This window comes from Leopardus geoffroyi, chromosome D4, assembly GCF_018350155.1.
Source record: "Leopardus geoffroyi isolate Oge1 chromosome D4, O.geoffroyi_Oge1_pat1.0, whole genome shotgun sequence".
Taxonomy (NCBI): domain Eukaryota; kingdom Metazoa; phylum Chordata; class Mammalia; order Carnivora; family Felidae; genus Leopardus; species Leopardus geoffroyi.
Genome location: NC_059342.1, coordinates 42,524,690 through 42,546,489, shown reverse-complemented (window position 1 = coordinate 42,546,489; position 21,800 = coordinate 42,524,690). Strand labels below are relative to the sequence as shown.

The following is a 21,800-nucleotide window of genomic DNA, read 5'->3' as shown; positions in this document are numbered from 1 at the left end:
GTCAAACTTTCACTCTTCACGGATGACATGATACTCTACATGGAAAACCTGAAAGACTGCACAAAAAGATGCTAGAGCCGATACATGAATTCAGCAAAGTAACAGGACATAAAATCAATGACAAGAAATTCATTGCATTTCTATATACCGATAATGAAGCAACAGAAAAAGGTATCAAGGAATCAGTCCCATTTACAATTGCACCAAGAACCATAAAATACCTGGGAATATACCTAAACAAAGAGGTAAAAGATCTGCATGCTGAAAACTATAGAAAGCTTATAAAAGAAACTAAAGACACAAAGAAATGGAAAAACATTCCATGCTCATGGATCAGAAGAGCAAATATTGTTAAAATGTCGATACTAGTCAAAGCAATCTACACATTCCATACAATTCCAATCAAAATAGCACAAGCATTCTTCACAGAGCTAGAACAAACAATCCTAAAATTTTCATGGAACCACAAAAAGACCCAGAATAGCCAAAGTAATGTTGAAAAAGAAAACCAAAGCTGGAGGCATCACAATTCCAGACTTTAGCCTGTATTACAAAGCTATAATCATCAAGACAGTATGGTACTGGCACAAAAACAGACACATAGACTAATGGAATAGAATAGAGAACCCAGAAACAGATGCACAAATATATGGTCAACTAATCTTCGACAAAGTAGGAAGCAGTATCCAATGGAAAAAAGACAGTCTCTAGCAAATGGTGCTGGGCAAACTGTATAGCAACATGCAGAAGAATGAAACTGGACCCCTTTCTTACACCATTTATAAAAATAAATTCAAAATGGATGAAAGACCTAAATGTGAGACAGGAAACCATCAAAATCCTAGAGAATAAAACAGGCCACAACGTCTTACTTGACATGTCTCTGAAGGCAAGGGAAATAAAAGCAAAAATGAGCTACTAGGGCCTCATTAAGATAAAAAGCTTCTGCACAGTGAAGGAAACAGTCAACAAAACTAAAAGGCAACTGATGAATGTGGTAAGATATTTGCCAATGACATAGCAGATAAAGGGTTAGTATCAAAAAATCTATAAAGAACTAACCAAATGCAACACCAAATGCAAAAACAAATAATCCAATGAAGAAGTGGGCAAAAGATATGGACAGACACTTTTCCAAAGAAGACATCCAGAAGGCAAATAGACACATGAAATGATGCTCAACACTGCTCATCATCAGGGAAATACAAATCAAAACCACACTGAGATAACACCTCACAACAGTCAGAGTGGCTAAAATTAACAACTCAGGGAACAAGAGATGTTGGTGAAGATGTGGAGAAGGGAACTCTTGCACTGCTGGTGGGAATACAAACTGTGCAGCCACTCTGGAAAATAGTATGGAGGTTCCTCAAAAAATTAAAAATAGAATTACCCTATGACCCAGCAATTGTACTACTACAAATTTATCCAAAGGATTCAGAAGTGTTGATTCAAAGGGGCACATGCACCCCAATGTTTATAGCAGTGCTATCAACAATAGCCCAATTATGGAAAGAGCCCAAATGTCCATCAACTGGTGAATGGATAAAGAAGATGTGGTATATATTATATACAACAGAATAGTACTTGGTGATCCAAAAGAATGGAATGAAATCTTACCATTTGCAACAATGTGGATGGAACTGGAGGGTATTATGCTAAGTGAAATAAGTGACCAGGAGAAAGACAGATATCATATGATTTCACTCATATGGGGAATTTGAGAAATTTAACAGATGACCATAGGGGAAGGGAAGGAAAAGTAAGATACAAACAGAGAGGGAGGCAAACCATAAGAGACTCTTAAATACAGAGAACAATCTGAGGGTTGATGGACGTGGGGGGTTGAGGTGGTGAGGAAAATGGGTGAAAGACATTGAGGAAGGCACTTGTTGGGATGAGCACTGGGTGTTGTATGTAAGTGATGAATCACTGGAATCTACTCCTGAAGCCAAGACTACACTGTATGTTAGCTAATTTGACAATAAATTAAAAAAAAAAAAAAGAAATAGGGGCGCCTGGGTAGCTCAGTCGGTTAGGTGTCCGACTTCGGCTCAGGTCATGATCTGACAGTTTGTGAGTTCAAGCCCTGTGTCAGACTCTGTGCTGACAGTTCAGAGCCTGGAGGCTGCTTCAGATTCTGTGTCTCCCTCTCTCTCTGACCCTCCCCTGCTCATGCTCTGTCTCTGTCTCTCTCTCAAAAACAAATAAACATTAAAAAAATTTAAAAAAAAGAAATAGAGGGGAATTACCCCAACTTGATTTAAAAAGTCTATCCAGAAACCTATAGCTAACATCATACTTAATGGTGAAAGATGTAATGTTTTTGCCCCTAAGATCAGGACCAAAGCAAGAATGTCCATTTTCTCTAACAACTCTTGTTCAACAGAGTACTGGAAATTCTAGCCAGTGCAAAAAGGCAAGGAAATGAAATAAAAGAAATACCAGTTAGAAAGGAAGAAATAAAACCATCTCTATTTACAAATGACATTATTGTCTATTTAGATAATCCCAAGGCATCTACCAAAACAAAAACAAAAAGGAAAAACAAACAACAACAACAAAAACAAAGAAACAAAACCCTTCCATGAACGAATAAGTGAATTCAGCAAGGTTCCAGGACACAAGATCAATGTGACAAAATCAATCATATTCCTATATCCTAGTTATAAACCCATGGAAACCAAAATTTAAAATACAATACCATTGCAATTTCTCCAAAGAAAATGAAATACCCAGGTATACATTTAACAAAACTTGTATAGGATCTGATTGTTACAAAATTCTGATATAAGGAATCAAAGATCTAATATCATACCTTGTGAAGGATTGCAAAACTCAACACAATAAAGATACGATTTCACCCCAAATTGTTCCATAGGCTCCATGTAATTCCTATGAAAATCTCAGCAAAGTTATTCTAAAATTATATGGAAGGTCACAGCCATAAAATAGCTAAAGCAATCTTGACTAAGAAGAATAAAATGGAAGCAATCATTTGACATGATATTAAAGCTTAATATATAGCTACCATTATCAATATGGTGTAGTACTGGCAGACGGATAGACGTATAGATCAATGGAACAGAATAGAGAATTCAGAAGAAGTCACACACAAATATGCTCAACTAATTTTTGACAAAAATTAAGAAACAACTCAAAAAGGATAGCCTTTTTAACAAATGGTATGGAGCAACTGAACATCCTTAGGCAAAAAATAAAGTGAAATTTGACCAAAGTGAGATTTGACCCAAATCTCATACTGTATATAAAAATTAACTGCAAAAGTGTCACAGACTTAAAAATACAACATAAAACTATTTTTAAAAAAATAGGAAAAAATCTTTGGGACCTAGGGCTATGCAAAGAGTTGTAAGAATTGCCATCAAATATCTTAATTTTTTTTAAATGTTTTATTATTTATTTTTGAGACAGAGAGAGACAGAGCATGAACAGGGGAGGGTCAGAGAGAGAGGGAGACACAGAATCTGAAGCAGGCTCCAGGCTCTGAGCTGTCAGCACAGAGCCTGACGCGGGGCTCAAACTCATGGACCGTGAGATCATGACCTGAGCCAAAGTCAGACGCTTAACCAACTGAGCCACCCAGGCTCCCCATAAGAATTGCCATCAAAATCATGAACCATAAACAAAAAAAATTGATATATTGGACTTCTTCAAACTTAAAAGACTTTGCTCTGAGAAAGCTCAAGTACAGAGAATTAAAAGATAAGTTATAGACTTGGAGAAAATATTTGCTAACACATATCCAACAAAGGGCTAGATGTATAAGACTAGATATATAAGAGCTCTAAATCTGAAGAGCAACCAAACAGAGCAATCCAATTAGAAAGTGGGAAAAATACATGAATAGACATTTGACTGAAGAAGATATACAGATGGTTAAAAAAAAAAAAAAAGTGGATCTAAAAGTCTGTCCCACAGTATAAGTCATCAGGAAGATGCAGATTATTATAAATACAGAGATATCACTATAAACCCATCAGAATTGCTAAAATAAGGTGATAACAACACCAAATGCTGTGAACGATATGATGAAACTGTATCACTCATACATTGCTGGTGAAATGTGAAATGATACAGCCTATCTGGAAAATAGTTCGTCAATTTCTTAAACACGTAAACATCTCATTACCATACCAGCCAGAAATTATACTCTTGGTCATTTATTCCAGAGGAATGGAAATTTACGTTTACACAAACACCAGTACACAAATGTTCGTAGCAGCTTTATTTGTAATAGCCCCAAAGTAGAATCAATTCAGATGGCCTTCAACAGATGAATAGTTTTAATAGACCTTGTTACATTCATGCTATGGGATACTACTCAGCAATAAAAAGCAACAAATTATTAAAATTGAGGGGCGCCTGGGTGGCGCAGTCGGTTAAGCGTCCGACTTCAGCCAGGTCACGATCTCGCGGTCCGTGAGTTCGAGCCCCGCGTCGGGCTCTGGGCTGATGGCTCGGAGCCTGGAGCCTGTTTCAGATTCTGTGTCTCCCTCTCTCTCTGCACCTCCCCCATTCATGCTCTGTCTCTCTCTGTCCCAAAAATAAATAAACGTTGAAAAAAAAAATAAAATTGAATGAATATACAGAGAATTATTCTGAGTGAAAAAGTTACTAATTCCAATTGCAAAGGTTACATACTGTACAATTCTATTGATATAATACTTTTGAAGTGACAATATTTTAGAAACATAAGACAATTAATACCTATCAGGGGGGTGGAGGGAAGTGGTATGCTTACAAAAAGGCAACATGAGGGGCATCTGGCTGGCTTAGTCAGTAGAATATGGGACTTTTGATCTTGGGTGGTCATGAGTTCAAGCCCCATGTTGGAGGTAGAGTTTACTTAACTGTTTTTAAAAACGACAACATTGGGGATCATTGCATGGGAACTATTCACTATTTTGAGTGAGATGGTGAATGCATGAACCTATGCATGTGATAAAGTTGTAGAGAACTAAACACACATGTACACATAAATGAATACAAGTAAAACTGGGGAGATCTGAACTAGATCACTGGATTGTATCAATATCAATTTCCTGGTTTTGATATTATACATATTATGTTTTTACAAATGTTGCTACCTGGGAGAAACTGGGTAAAATGTATATGAATGCTTCTCTGTATTGTTTCTTACAACTGCTGTGGAATGTATAATTATCTCAATAAACATTTCAATTAAAATTTTGTTTGGAAGAAAAACTACACAATAATAGGCTTCCAAAACTACAACACACACAAACAAATGAACACCGAAGGAGATAATATCTTACCAGATATCAAGAAGCAATATAAAGCAATAATTAAACAGAGAGCTATTAGGAAGTCAATTACACATTATAGAGAAGCCATAAACAGAACCACGTATATTTGAGAAATTAGTACATTATGAAGGGAATTCTTCATATTACTGTGGAAAAGGAAATGCTAAGGGATGGAAAAATTTACCGTTCATTTGGAAAAACAATAGGTCCCAATATCACATTACACATAAAATAAATTCAAGATAGAGATCAATTAAAATCAACACCTAAAGAACAAAGCTATTTAACTAACAGGTGCTGGGTAGAATATAGGAAGATTTTTAAAATATATAATATTAAGGTAGGAAAGAGGTTTTTGAGGAAGACAAAAACAATTAACAGAAAATGGAAAAACTAATTTTAAGGAATTATCTGCATCAAATGAATATATCAAAACAATTTATTTCACTAAACTAAATGGGATAGGACCACAGTTTGTAAAACTCTATTAACACTTAATTTGTCATTTTATGATACCTACAAAGCAATCAAATTGCCCAAGTAAGCTTATGAGTTTGCCTTCATAGACATGAGATTCTATTGTGAAACAGGATACTATCTTAACAAAAGACTTGGTGGGTCTGATAATACCCAGCTTAGAGATAGCTCTGTTCTGGTTACATAGCCCCTTGATGAACCCTGTCAGTAGCCTGCCTGGAGCTGCTTTTTGTAGACATAGACAACATAGTCTTTCTCCAGAAACCTAGAAGTCTGTGCTGGAATTCTCCTATTGGGGTTTGTCAGAAAAGTCTCTCAGTATTCTTATTTACCACAGACACCCCTAGCACCGTGGAATATGCTGGGTCATTGGGTCCAAAGTGAGTGTTGCTTATACCAGTCTGAATCTGTTGCAGGGCCCTCTTCTGTTCCAGGCCTCTGAGTCACCCATTAACAGGTATTCCCTGTTGAAAAGTATTCCCAAGTGAGACATATGCTATCTCCAAAATTTGAAACAGCCTACCTAGTGCTGTGATTTTGTGTCCACAGGAGGAACTGCAAGAACATATTCTACATCTTTGAGGGTATGCTCTGGAAATCCTCAAACCATCCGGATTCTAAACTTTTTACTGATGCAACAGCCCCTTGAGTCTTTTTTAATTTGATTTCCATCCTCTGGAGTGTATGTGTCTGGCATTCAGAGTGCTTGCCACTTCCTGTTCATCTGGTCCAATTAACCTGATGTTATTAATGTGGTGGACCAGGTGATATTTTGCAGAGTGTCCAGTCAAGATTCCTGAAGACTACATTAATACAAACAACGGGAGATTAATATAACCCTGGGCAAAATCAGGAATGCCTTTTTCTGTTCCAAGTAAAGGTGTATTTGCATACTGCTTTGATCTTCTTTACTTATGGGGTTGGGAAGAATGAGTTTGTCATATCAAGAGCTAAGTATCATTGGCCTGGGGCTCTGCTGATCAGTCTGATAAAGATATCAATTCAGTCCAGTAACTGGACTTCCACTTGGTTAAGTACACTCTACTATCAACTGTTACAATTTTTGCAGGGTTCAGATTGGTGAACTGAATGGAATCATGGATGTCAGTCTTTCTGGTATCCTTAGTCTAAGATTGGCCTGGTTTCTTCCATTATATTCAAGATGCGGTACTAGTTCTGATTTCCTATCTTGGTTCAGGCAGGAGGCAGCTTCAGTGGCTTTCATTTGGTCATTCCTACCATTATGACTCTTTCACCACATGTCAGGAAACCAATCTCATGATTCTGTCAGCTGAAAATTACATCCATTTTCATGATATCCTCAGTGGCACTAGGAAAATGACCACAGAGGAGATGCCTGGCCCCACTGAACCCACTGTGGGACAGACTTGGACCGGAAATTCCCTTATTACCTGGTCTCTGTATGATCGATCCACTTTAATCAGGAGTCATGATAGTGTTTGGGGTCTCCAGTACCAGAGTCAGTTCAGATCCTATATCTAAAAAAGGAGTATTTCCTTTTTTGTGTAAAATTGCTCTGTAACTGTAGGTCCCTTTGGGGGATATCATTGTAGTGTATCTGAGGTGTTGCATGGTCCCTCTACAAGGCCATCTTCAGTTAATGGACTTTAGGCCTAAGTGCTGGTTCCAGTCTGGAAACAGTGGGAGGGATTATAATTTTTCTTTTTATTGCAGCAGCTGACGTCAGTCTTCTCTTCACCCGCACATGACCTTTTTAGATTATACAGATCAAAAAAACCTAATTGACTACCCATCCATCTGCTTCCCCTTTGGCAACACTGTTGTCTGTTAGCCTTCACTACAGATCCTGGAAGATTAGGGCCTCTGGTTCCATTATGGCAATTCTGTCCGCCTTGCCTCTCATCGTCTTGGATGCTGTCACTTGACTTCTGATATTTCAGGATCCTCTCATCTTAACTGCCACTAGAGAGCTCATCTCCATAGCTGCAACCCCAGCCTATAAGACACAGGCATCACTGAGATTCTTAATGCTCCTAGTGATCCCCTCACTAGAGAATTCTTATTGTTCTAGTAAAGGGAGTATCCTGTAGGCTCTCCTGGGAAACATAGTCCACTAGCGAGTTCTATAGTCTGCATACATATAGTCTAGCATGCCCACTCTGAACACTTGGACCTCTTCCTCAATTACTAGAGTAATTATGGTACCTCCACCTAATTTAAAATAGGCTACCCCCCTCCCCCCAGCTTCAAGGAATTATTCCATCAATATATTAAGACCAATCGCAGGTGCCCTTGGCAGGATGTTAAATGATGAGTTATAGGAGCGTCCCATACCAACAAACTCTTCTGTATCCAGCCTTAAATTCTGTTCAGCACCATCAAGATCCATTTCCAGGCATGTTTTCTCAGCTCTTGCTAATATTATTTTAGCTAGAATCTGTAGCTGTTCTGTGAAATACCTCTTTACTTCTGAAGCCTGGAAAATACGTCCATGGTTAAACAGGGCTACAATTTGACTCTGATTATCTATCTAAAAACAATAATGGGGGAAGGGAAAGAACTTGAAGAAATAAAGTGTCATCTTGAGAGGTATTTGTTGCAGGTCAAGGATGGCTAATATTCTCTATCAGTGGAGGAGTGAGCCTCTTTTGTGAACCTAGAAGTTTCAGAGGAATCTGAGGGTTCAAAATTCTTGGTTGGGGTCAACATTGCCCTGATATCAAATCCAGATAAGGAAAATACAATAAAACAAAATTATAGATTAAAAATCATGATGAATATAAATGCAAATACTTTAACCAGAATAGTAGCAAACTGAATTTAACACATTAAATAGATTATACACCATAGATTCAACACACACAAATCAATCAGTGTGACATACCACATTAATAGAAAGAAATATAAAAATCATATGATCATCCCGATAGGTACAGAAAAAGCATTTGATGAAATATCTTTTCATGATTAAAATACTCAACAGATTGGGTGCAAAGTAATGTAACTCAACATAATACAGCTCACATATAACAAACCCACAGATAACATTATATTCAATGGTGGAAAATTGAAAGCTTTCCCTTTAAGACCAGGAACAAGATAATGGTACCCACTCTCACCACATTTATTCAAGATGATAACATGATACTGGAAGTCCTAACTAGGGAAAACAGGAAGACAGAGAAATAAAAGGCATCCAATTCAGAAAAGAAAGAAAAATGTCTTTTTTTTTTAATAGATGGTGTGATCTTATATATAGAAAATCCTAAAGATGCAACCAAAAACTGTTGAATTTAATCAACAAATAAAGTTGCAAGATACAAAATCAACTTACAAAAATCATGTGCATTTCTATATACTAACAATGAAACACCTGAAAAAGATATCTAGAAAATTTTCCCATTCACAATAGCATAAAAACAATGAAATAGTTAGGAATAAGTTTAAAATAGGAAGTGAAAGAGCTGGTCAATGAAAATGACAAGACCCTGATGAAAACAATTGAAGACACAAATAGAAAGATACCCTGTGTCCGTGAATCAGAAGAATTAATGTTGTTAAAACGTCCATGCTACATAAAGCCATCTATAGATTCAACACAATCCTTTCAAAACTCCAATGGCATTTTTCACAGAAATAGAAAAAATAATCGTAAACTTTTTATGGAACCACAAAGACTCCAAATACCCAAAGTGATCCTAAGAAAGAAAAGTTAGTGGCATCACTCCTTCTGATTTCAAAGTATACTACAGAGCCATAAATTAAAAGTGTGTGGTACTGGCATAAAAATAGATAAATACACCAATTAGAATAGAGTTAGTTTGTTGCTTTTTTTCTCTACAAAGAATTTGTTGCTATTTATTTATTCCTATTTATGTGTGCTTTTACTCCGTAGATCTGATTCCCCAAAGGGCTATTTCTGGCCAACTCTTAGCAGATACATTAAATTACGTTGCAGGAAGTTAACAATTCACATTCTTACCAGCAGTATATGAGAGTGCTTACTTTCATGTACTCTCACCAGCACTGAATATTTTCTTTCCACTCTGAGACATAAAAATAATTTTTCATCTCCACTACAGATACACTATCTTTTTATATGTCTATTGGCCTTTTCTTATCATTGGTCAGTACATTTTATTATATTAAAGCTGATAAATTTTATCATATGCCACATCAAGTATTTTTTTCTCCTTTATTTTGTTGGTGTCAAGAATTACATTGATATATTTCCTAATCATTATATTTGGAATAAAATCTTTTGGTCCAGATATGCTGTTATTTGAATAAGTACAATTTCTATTTTTACTTAGAATATTCATATTTCTTTTTTTTAAGTTTATTTATTTATTTTGAAACAGAGAGAGGGAGAGAGTGTGTGCATGAGTGGGGTAAGAGCAGAGACAGGGAGAGACAGAGAACCCCAAGTAGGCCCCCTGCTGCCCTGAAATCAATAATCAGTTGCTTACTGGACTGACCCACCCAAGGGCCCCAGAATATTTATATTTCTATTAGTAAATAATGTTGATCCATAGTTCTCTTTTTAATTGTATTTATCTGGTTTTGTTATTTAGCCTATCCTCACTTTACAAATATGATAATGGACTGTCCTCATCCTTTTCTGTGAATAGTTAAAATAACAGACATCATCTTTTCTTTGAGGGTAGATTTCAATGATAAAATCACTAGGTCCTACTGCCTTTCTAAATGGCAGATCTTTAGCTGTGGTTTCTAGTTTCTGTTAGGTGTAATGGTTTATTTGACTTTCTATCATTTCTTAAGTGAACTTGAGTTATTTATATGTTGCTAGAAAATCATACATTTCCTTCAGATTGCCATACTTGTGTATATATTGTTTTATAATTTTTTAAATGGTCTTTGTATTTTTTTTACAACCTCTAACATTATGTTTTCATTTTTCTCTCTGTTATTCTTAATTAGACTTGACAGGGTTAATTAAACTTTAAGTATCAGTTTTGATTTTATATCTTTTTTTAGTAGTTTTTATTTTCATTCATGATTTTTTCCCTTATATTCCATTCATATTGACTTTGATTTTGGTTTTACTTTTTCTGTTTGTTGAGTTGCATGTTTAGTTTATTTCCAGTCCCCTTTTAAATAAACACTTTTGAATTATTCATTTTATTTTGAATACCGCTTTAACTGCATCCTTAGGTTTTTGATAAAAAGTGTTCTAATTGTCATTACTTTCTAGGTAATTTTCCACTTCCATTTTCTGTATCTTTGCTTCAGGTATGGTTTAAAACTGTCTTTTTTTTTTTTTTTTTTTAATTTTTTTCAACGTTTATTTATTTTTGGGACAGAGAGAGACAGAGCATGAACGGGGGAGGGTCAGAGAGAGAGGGAGACACAGAATCGGAAACAGGCTCCAGGCTCTGAGCCATCAGCCCAGAGCCCGACGCGGGGCCAAACTCACAGACCGCGAGATCGTGACCTGGCTGAAGTCGGATGCTCAACCGACTGCGCCACCCAGGCGCCCCAAACTGTCTTTTAATGGAAAGACAAATGCATGTCCAAGGGAACATAATGAAACAGTATAAAAAGATATATTGTAATAAATAAATCTGTCTCTCAGCACAGACTCCTTAGTCCTCTCTCCAGAGATGACTAATCTTAATCAGGTTCTGATGTTTCCTTCTAGTAATATGAATATACTGAACAAATATATTTTTTGAAAAGTATTCCTTAAACTGGTGCAGCCACTGTGGAAAAAAGTATGGAAGTTTCTCAAAAAGTTAAGAGTAGAACTATTCCTATGACTCAGCAATCCCACTACGGGGTATTTACCCAAAGAATACAATAACACTAATTCAAAGGGATACATGCACCCCTATGTTTATAGCAGCATTATCTACAATAACCAAGCTAGGGAAGCAGCCCAAGTGTCCATAAACTCATGAATGGATAGAGAAGATGTGGTATATACATACACAATGGAATATCATGCAGCCATAAGACAGAATGGACTTCTGCCATTTGAAACAACATGGGTGGAGCTACAGAGTATAATGCTAAGTAAAATAAGTCAGTCAGAGAAAGAAAAATACCAAATTATTTTACTCGTGTGGAATTTAAGAAATAAAACAAATGAGCAAAGGGGGAAAAGAGAGAGAGAGAGAGAGAGAGACAACCCAAGAAACAGACTCTTAACTATAGAGAACAAACTGATGGTTACCAGAGGGAAGGTGAATGGAGGTATGGGTGAAATAGATGATAGGGATTAAGGAGGGCGTTTGTGATGAGCACCAGGTGATGTATCGAAATGCTGAATCACTATATCGTACACCAGAAACTAACATGACACTGTTTGTTAACTAACTGGACTTAAAATAAAAACTTAAAAAGTAAAATATAAATAAAAATAAATTCCTTAACTTCTAGTTTAATTTGTTAGGAAGCTTCCCAAGGCCATTGCTACGGCATGGTAGATTTGAGGATCCCAATGCTTGTTCTCTTCTGGTCTTAAAGCTCTAACTTCTCATACTGCCTGCTTCTGGCTGTCAACATTGTTTCTATCTTCAAATCTGAAAGAGGGTCATAAAATATACTCCCTTGGCTTTCTAAATTTGTAGATTTCTGATATTAGTTTTATTTGGCTATGGCAGCCTAATTGTACTGTCCCAACCTCTTGATCTCAAGTCTAGAGATGGAAATCAACTACCTCCTTAAACGTATCTGTTAAGCCTCTTCGTGTGACGGCCCTCACTCTTGACAGAGAGGGACTCTTTCATTTATATCTTATGGTAGTGGTGCCAAGAGGTATTTGCAATTTTGCAACCCTTGTGCTTCATCTTTCTTCCCCAAATCACCACAAATAAACAATCATTCTAGAAGTAAAATCTATGCTTACCTTGCAAAGATGGCTTCAAGGCAACCTCTCCAGTAGCCTCTGCTTCATCTAGATTGCCAAACCTAGAGACCTGCTGTGGTAGGGAGCTCCTGAGATGGTTCTTGGAGATCTCCATGTCCTATTATTCACATTGTTGTGCAATCGCCTTTGTGTGTGTATGTGTATGTGAGAGAGAGAAAGACAGAGAAAGATGAAGAAAGTTGCCACATTGAGGAGACCCATGTGGCAAAGAACTGAGGACGGCCTCTAGCCAATAAATAGCTCACAATGAACTATAGCCCTTGGTCCAATGGCCTGCAAAGCTCTGAGGTCTGCCAACTACCTCAGTGAACTAGAAAGTGAATCTTTGGAGTCACACATTGCTATGACTGCAGCCTTCTGAAAGACTCAGTGCCAGAGAACCCAGCTAAGCTGTGCCTGGATTCCTGACTCACAGAAAGTGGCCCGAATAAATGTTGTTCCAAGCCACTAGGTTTTAGGGTTAATTGTGATGCAACAATATATAATGAAAAGAACTGCATTTTAGAAGTTTCTCGTAAAATTCGTGCTGATTACTGGAAGTTCTTTTTCAGGTAATCCGTCTGGACAAGAGTTATGTGTCCATCTAAACCCAAATCATCCTGTTCCCATCAGCCCATGCTTTCCAAAAATACGATGAATGCAGTTTTAGAGATAGAAAAACAAAAAAATGATAAATGTGATCAGGTGTAGAATAGAACTTAAAAATCAAAATATCACCACTACATGCCTATTAGAATGGGTAAAACAAAAAAATACCAACAAAACTAAGTCCTGAAGAGGATGCAAACAAACTTGATCTCTCCAACTTGTTGGTGGGACTATACAATGGTAGTAAGTGCTCTAGAAAACGTCTTTGCAGTTTCTTACCAAGTGAAACACACTTACTGCATTACCTGGTGATCACACTTACACTTTATTCTAGAGAGGTGAAAATTTTGTTCATACAAAATCCTATACATGTTGTCCATAGTATCTTTATGTGTAATAGCCCAAACCTAGCATATTTGTCATGATCCTCCAGAGAAACAAAACCAAATCATTATTTTAAGGAATTAGCTCACACAATTATGGAGGCTGGCAAGTCTAAAAAGCTGCAAAGTGGGCAGGGAGAACTAGAAAGAATCAATGCAATTAAGTCAGAAGGCTGTCTGTTGGCAGACTTCTTTCTTCCTGGTGGAAGAGGCCTTCAATTGATTGGATGAGTGCCCCCCCCCCCCCCCAGGCCTCATTATGGAAGGCAATATGCTTTACTCACAGTCCACTGATTTAAGTATTAATTTCATCCAAAAACACCTTCATACTAAAATCCAGAATAGGGGCGCCTGGGTGGCTCAGCCGGTTGAGCGTCCAACTCGGGCTCAGGTCATGATCTCGTGGTCTGTGAGTTCGAGCCCTGTGTCGGGCTCTGTGCTGACAGCTCGGAGCCTGGAGCCTGTTTCAGAATCTGTGTCTCGCTCTCTCTCTGCCCTTCCCCCTGCTCAAGCTCTGTCTCTCTCTGTCAAAAATAAATAAACATTAAAAAAAAAAAGAAAAAAGAAAAATCCAGAATATTTGACCACAAATCCAGCACTGTGGACCAGCCCACTTAACATATAAAATTAACTATCACAACCCCACCCCTTGTCAACTTCATTCACACACACACACACACACACACCCCAAAATAAGGAGGAAATACTCCAGATAATTAAAATCCTTGTTTCTGTGAATAGTCATGTGGTCATAGCTGGTATTTATAAATACCTTCTTCCACTATCCATTCTGTATTCTCTATCAAACATTTCAGCTGATTATAATTCTTTAGCTAGTGGGGTGACCTTTATTCCTGAAGGGTCTGGGCCATTAGTAGTCCTAGCTGGTTTGGATTTTCCTTTGACTTTCACCACAGGGCATGGTAGTATTAAGAAATGCCCTAAGGGATCTCCTGTGGAGTAGCAGTACAATTTCCCCTTGGTAGTCAAAATCAATTACCCCAAGAAGCACAGTAACTGTCTTCTTGGCCTGTTGATTCAGTCATGTGGAATTGCAGTTGGCTGGGTGGGTCTTTACTTCCAGTTCAGTGGAATCATTCCTATGTCTCCTGGTGGAACATTTGTCCCTTTGGTGTTAAGACCTCTCAGCCAGCAGAGTATAAGGTCATGGGGATAGGAAGGAAACATTTTGCTAGTGAGTCACTAGGAGTAATAGTGAGTGGTGCCACTCCCATTTCTATCCCTTGATTCCTGGACCTGGGAATCCTGGCTATGGATAAAGCAGCACCATATATTAGATGCTAATTCAGAGCATATACAGCCTCCTCAAGAATCTTGCCTCAGCCCTGCAAAGTACTGCCACCTAGTACTGCCACAAAGTACTGTAACTGAGTCTTCAAAAGCCACTCTACCATTCTAACTAGCTGCTTCACCATGATGGGGAATGCAGTAAGACCAGTGAATTCCAAGAGCCTGGGCCCATTGATCCATTTCATTTGCTATGAAGTGAGTTCCTTGATCAGAAGCATTGCTGTGTGGAATACCATGATGGTGGATAAGACATTCTGGAAGGCCACAGATGGTAGTTCGGGCAGAAGTACTGCTTGCAGGGAAGGCGAATCCATATCCAGAGTGAGTGTCCCAGTAAGTACAAAATAGTCTCTTCTATGATGGAAACAGTCGGATACAGTCAACCTGTCACCAGGTAGCTGGCTGACCCTGGGGGATTTTGTCAGATCAGGGAATTAGTGTTGGGTCTCTGATTCTTGAAGATTGGACACTCAATAGTGGCTATAGTCAGGCTGGCCTTGGTGAGTAGATGTCCATGTTGCTGAGCCCATGCATAACCTCATACCTGCCACCATAACCACTTTGTCCATGAGCCCACTGTGCAATGATAGAGGTGGCTGGGAAAAGAGGCTGATTGGTATCCACAAAACAGTTTATTCTACTCACTTATTACTATCCTCCTCTGCTGAGGCCACCCTTTGGTAAGCACTCACATGGGACACAAAAATCATCACCTTTTACACCCATTCAGAGAGGTCTATCCACATATCTCTTCCCCAGACTTCCTTGTCACCTTGTTCCAAACATGTTCCTCCCAAGTCCCTGACTACTTGGCCCATCAATCAGTATATCGTCACATGTATCTGTTGATGGGTAAATGAATAAACCAGCTGTGGTACATGCATATACTGGGATGCTATTCAGCAATGAAAAGAAATAAACTATGGATATACACAATTTATATGGATCTCAAGGGCTTATGCTGACTGAAAAGAACTATATACTCTGTGCTTCCATTTATATAACATTCTCAAAGTAACAAAATTATAGTGATGAAGAACAAAAAAAAAATAGTTGCAGGCCTTAGCGTCGGAAGGGGGATATGAATGCTAAGGAGTAACATGAGGAATATTCTGTCGATGGAATAGCTCTGTATCCTGTGCTGACAGTTATATAATCTACATGTGTGACAAAATTTCATAAAACTATCCCTCCCCAAAAGAAGTGAATGTGAAAACTTGTAAAAATCATTTATGGTCTATATTTGAGTTAATAATACTGTCCCAATGTCATTTTCCTGATTCTGACAATGTGTTATGGTTAAGTCAGGTGTTATTCAGGGAATCTGAATGAAGACTAATCAAGAATTCTCTATACTACTTTTGCAATTCCTTATGAATGTTACACTATTTCAAAATGAAAATTTATATAAAAATAAAGGAAAAAGAAAATGCCCTGGATGTACTTTTCTTTTTCTACCTTGCTCCCAACACTGAATTAATGAGCAGTGTCAGAACTAGTACAATAGGAAGAATGGAGAGGATTCCTTATAAGACAAAGGATGTTGACAGGTGTATAAGATAGGGAACATACAGTGGGGATAAAACTCCAGAAAAAAGCTAGGTCCCAAATCAAAGAAATTTGTCAAGGCAACAGGAAGATTTTTTTTGTGCCCTCAGATTGAGTAGTAGTAACCCAAGATAAGATATTGGAAGAAAATGTAAACTTCACTTACATTAAAAAAATTTTTTTTATCTTAACTAAATCTCATCCCAAAATACGCTGAGGGGCTCCTGGATGGCTCGGTTGGTTAAGCGTCTGATTTCGACTTCAGCTTAGGTCATAATCCTGTGGTTCATGAGTTCAAGCCCCTCATCGCGCTGCATACTGACAGGGCGGAGCCTGTTTGGGATGCTTTCTCTCTGCCCCTCTCCTATCCCTTCTCAAAATTAATAAATAAGCTTTAAAAAATATGCTGAAAGTGCTTTAATTAGGGTCAGGTGGTAAAAGGTGTCTGTTCCTCTGCCAATACCACACTTTTAATGTAGCTATAAAATACATCTTAGAATTGGGTAGAGTGCTTTCCCCCACTTTATTTTTCCTTAAATCTTTGTAGCTTCTCTTCTTCCTTTGCCTTTCCATACAATTTTTTAGAAGACTCTTGTCTCTATTTTCAAAATATCTTGCTGTGATGTTTGTGGGAATTGTATTAAACCCGTATATCAATTTGGAGACAACTGGCATCTTTGCTATATTGAGTATCCCAATTCATGCTCTCAGCATGTCTCCCCATTTGTTTAATCTTCTTTCATCAGTGTTTGTAGTTTTCAGCATACAAGTCTTAGACATGCTTTGTTAGATTTATACCTCAGTATTTCTTTTTTCTTCTTTTTGAGGAATTGTGAATTGTATTTTAAATTATGGTTTCCACACATGTATTACTAGTTCACTAGTATACAGAAATACAATTAATTTTTCTATGTTGATCTCGTATCTTGAGAAGTCACATTAATTCTGAGGTTCATTTATTCGTGTATGGAATTATTTACGTAAGAGATAGCTTTACTTCTTCCTTTCCAATCTGTAGGCCTTTTATTCCCTTTTCTTGCCTTACCATGCTGGCCAGGATTTTCAATATTTTGTTGAATAACAGTGGTGAGAGTAGACATCCTTGCCTTGTTCCTGATCTTAGGGGAAAGTGTTCAATCTTCCATTATTAAGTATAATGTTAGCCATAGGCATTTTGCAATCCCATCAAATTGAGAAAGTTCTTAATTTTGAGTTTCTTCTTTTCTCGTGCATGGGTATTGAAGTTTTTCATATGTTTTTGTAAAATTTTACGATCGTGTGATATTTCTCTTTAGCCTGTTTACATGGTGTCTTACATTGATTGATGTTTGAATATGGAACCAGCCTCGATTTTGTATCTTCTGCCCAATATCCCTCATAAACAGATAAAACAATTCTAAACAGAATTTTAGAAAACTGTATTCATTTTCTATTGCTGTAGTTACAAATTATCACAAACTTAATGGCTTAAAAAGCAAAATTTATTCTAATAGCTGGGGATGTGCAAAATCAGTTTTATTAGGCTAAAGTCAAGATGTTAACAAATGCTGTTTTTTTGTTTTTTGTTTTTTTCCTGGAGTCTCTGTGGTGGACAATCCATTTCCTTGACTTTTCCAGTGTCTGGGGATCACCTACAGTCTTTAGTTGATGGCCCCTTTCTTCTATACTTAAAGTTATTGGGGTAGCATCGTCAAATTTCTCTGTCCCTCTCCTTCTATGGTAACATTGCTGTCTGATTCCTCTTGCCTTCTTCCTGGAAGACCTCAGGCCTGCATAGAAATTCAGTCACATTTTATCTTTGTAACAAAATTCTTCTTGATCAGATATTATATTAAAAATCTTGTAATTTATTTTCTTATCATTGTTTTCTTGTGAGTTGGAAATTCTGTTATGAGTACTTAGTTCAGTAATGTCCATATACAGTGCATTCTTTCAGCATAGGTATACTGTTACTGTATAATAATCCCAATGTTTTGCCATCTAATTCAATAGCAAGATAATCCACACTCTGCTATGCCATAAAAAATGTCACGCTGACAGCCATTTTTCTCTTCTTTTCTTGTTTTGACATGATGGGTATATATTTTTCTTAAAAAGTGCAGTAGAGTAGTATTGTGGCATCTGAAATGCTGTCAAGTTGTAACTGTATTTTCCTAGAATTGTGTCATTGTGATTTGTAGTGTGCTAAGTAGTGCAAAGTGACCACAACATCACATATGGTCTGGGCTGCATACTCACTTGCACTACTGTAGTTTGAAAGCAGCCATGAACAATACATAAATAAATGACCATCACTGTGTTCCAATAAAACTTTATTGATGGACACTAAAATTTGAATTTTATATAAACTTCACATGCTATAAAACATATTCTCTTTTTGTTTTAAACCATTTGACAATGTAAAAATTATTCTTAGCTTGTGGGCCGCACAAAAACAGGCGGCAGTCCAGATTTGGCTTGTGGGCCATAATTTGCCAACCGCTGCCTTAACCTCAGGGGACCTGTATTCTAAAGGGAAAGGGGAGGAGAAAATAACATGAAGACATATAAGTGAACAGGTAAAATAGCCAATTTTCTGTGATAAAGGAAATTAGTAAGATGGCCAGGGAATGTGTCCCTGAGGGAGCAGATAAAGGTGATCCTGAATGATGAGAAGGAGCCAGTCATGAGAAAAACGTACAGACTATTCTAGAAAAGAAAAAGAGTAAAGGCTGGAGGCAGGCAGAAGTTTGGTGAATTAGAGGAACCAGAAAGGTCATGTGTGGCAGGAATATAGCGAAAAGGTGAAATGGGGTTAAGAGTATTTGGAAATCTAAATAAAGATGATATCATCATTAGGAATTTGAACTTAATTAGCTGACCACAGTAGGAGTTATGCTGGATCTAGCCTAATTTTATACACTGGGCTTGTGGTCCCTTGCTAATTTAGATGGCCACACAAAGTCTTGTGAATTTAAAAAAAGAAAGGGAGAAAAGGAGAAAATGTTTTTATTTTTGCCAAGTAGTTCTAGGAAAATACAGTGTCTCCTACATAATCCAGTATATTGAGAACAGATATAATTGGACCACACAATTTATTTCATTAAATTCTCATCCTTAAGATATGATGCTTCGTTTTATATTTGCCAACAAAACAAATTGCTCTTCATTGGATGATTTAAGGCCTTTTATACTGGTTTTATGTAAATGGTCTAGTTTCTTACAAAACTTAAAACATTAAGTCCTCAGTTTACACCTTTTTCTTCTTATATTCAGGCCAATTTGTGTGTCCAAGCTTGTTCTAATTTCTTCTACTGCACTGGAAGGAAAATCATTTTTAAGTTTGCATTGATTTGTGGCAATATTTGTATTCAACAATCAAATGCTACACTATTTCCTTTAAAATGGCTGTGTACTTAATTAGTTTCACTTGTTCAGCAATTAATTAGTTTCAGAGACTTCTTATTTTGGTATTGAACCTGACTATTGATAGTTGGAGCAGATACTGTATCAGGATTGCAATGCATTTCTCCAGTCCCACCACACAAAAAGTTTTCACATTTGAAAAAAAGTTCTTCATCATAATATCATCTAATATCTTTCATAATTGTGAAATATCCTTCAACTAGTTTCTTTCTTTCATTTATTTTCTCCAGTACTGCTTCTAGCAAATATGAGGCAAAAGGAAGCTGTAAGAGAAACACACAAAAAAAAGATGATCAAAACTCTATATTTTCTTCAGCTCAAAAACATACACTAAATATCATTAAACCATTAGAACTCAGCTATCTGCAACTTTGCACCCATAATGGCACCCTTCTGGGTCTCTTTTCAACAGATCTTCCTGGTTAGTGTGGGTAATTTTGTCTTTTATAATAAAAATGATAAAAGAGCAGAAGTAAAATGAAAAAAGATAAACGCCTTATTGAACAATTCATGGTTTACTGACCATGTTAATGATGTAATCTGCAATACAAGCAGCTGAGCCATTTATCTTCAATCAGCTGATCAATAGCAGGTTACAGTCATCTCCAGGGCCCACAGGCCCACCGAAGGAGTACTGTATGCTCATCACTCATAAAAGAATGAGAGAGAACTATCAATACACTTGTCTGTGTGAGAGCCCAACACCTCAAGAGTTGTAGGGTAAAATTTCAGAGCGAAAAAAAATGGCAAAAGTATACCCATTGATTAAGATGTTATAGAAAAGTTTGTTTGGCACATCAAAGTGTAATACACATGTTGCAAACTGCTGAGTTTATGAAATGTAGAGTACATTTTTAAATTTCATAATTTATATAACTTTTCTGGTAAAGTTTCATTGTTCCCTCTGCTTCCCTGGGTTTCCTGTAGGAGTCTGAGTCGTAGGATACATGTCTGGGCTGTAAGTAGAAGAAAAGGGAAAAGGGTCTCCAATTACACCCACACCTCCACCAACTTCCTTTTGTCTCCTTCCCAGCTGTCTGGTCTCACAGAAGAGGTTTATAATAATTAAGACATTCATTATGCCATTTCTTGGAGTTGCCCTTTTGATTAACCAGCAAAAGACCACTGTTGTTTCCTTGAATATGTTGACGGGGATGCTTCCGATGCCCAGTCCCCTTCCCCACAAGGGAAGTACCATCAGGCCCTTTTTTGTGCCCGGATGACCACAGGCAGCATCCATCATCAGCACCTGACCAAAGACCACTATAGGAGGTGCTCGACTGTGCTCAGCTAGGGTGATTATAATTCGCTCAACCAACGAGAACGGCCTTTTCGAATTTGAACTGGGAGTAAACAGAAAAGGTTGGCCAGTGGCAGTGAAACAACAGGCCAGACAAACAGATTATGCAGGCCACGAATGAGAAGTGAAGACCAAAACTGGTCCATAGGATTGCCTCAGATCCCAAGTTTCTAACAAAAAGGTTCTAGTTTAACTTCTTTCTCATCTTTGTAACAAACTGGCTTTTCTAAGTCAATGCCAGGAGCTTCACACACGGTCTTCCATGAAACTTATTACTGAAGAAACCACAAGATACCAAAATATCACATTTCATTAGTTCTGAAGACAGACTTGAATAGAAGATACATGCATTGAATTAAAAACAGCTTTTTTCTGGGAAAGAAAAAACCCCTACTACCCCATTAAATATATACACACTGTGTTTGCATTGCAATGTCAGAAATATGAAAATGTGGAGAAAATGCATCTTAGAAGTAAGGAAGAATGTTAGACTCCCTTCTGCAAGGTAAGGATACTAACAGCAAATCATTACTTTGACAGATTGCCCTTCTGGGATGCAGAAAAGAGTCATATTTGGCAAAACTTCCAGTCTTATAAATTAGATAATTTAAATTCTCAGGGCA

At 37.3% G+C, this 21,800-nt stretch overlaps 1 protein-coding gene across 2 annotated transcripts in view; it reads right to left on the bottom strand.

The window, feature by feature from the left end:
- Positions 1-17,935: 17,935 nt before the first annotated feature.
- CNTLN (centlein) overlaps positions 17,936-21,800 on the bottom strand; it is a 310,623-nt gene continuing 306,758 nt past the window's right edge. For both annotated transcript variants that reach the window (XM_045470092.1, XM_045470093.1), the window contains exon 26: positions 17,936-20,140. In XM_045470092.1, the coding sequence (XP_045326048.1) occupies positions 20,039-20,140 (102 nt within the window). In that variant the 3' untranslated portion in view covers positions 17,936-20,038. The remainder of the gene's footprint in view (positions 20,141-21,800) is intronic.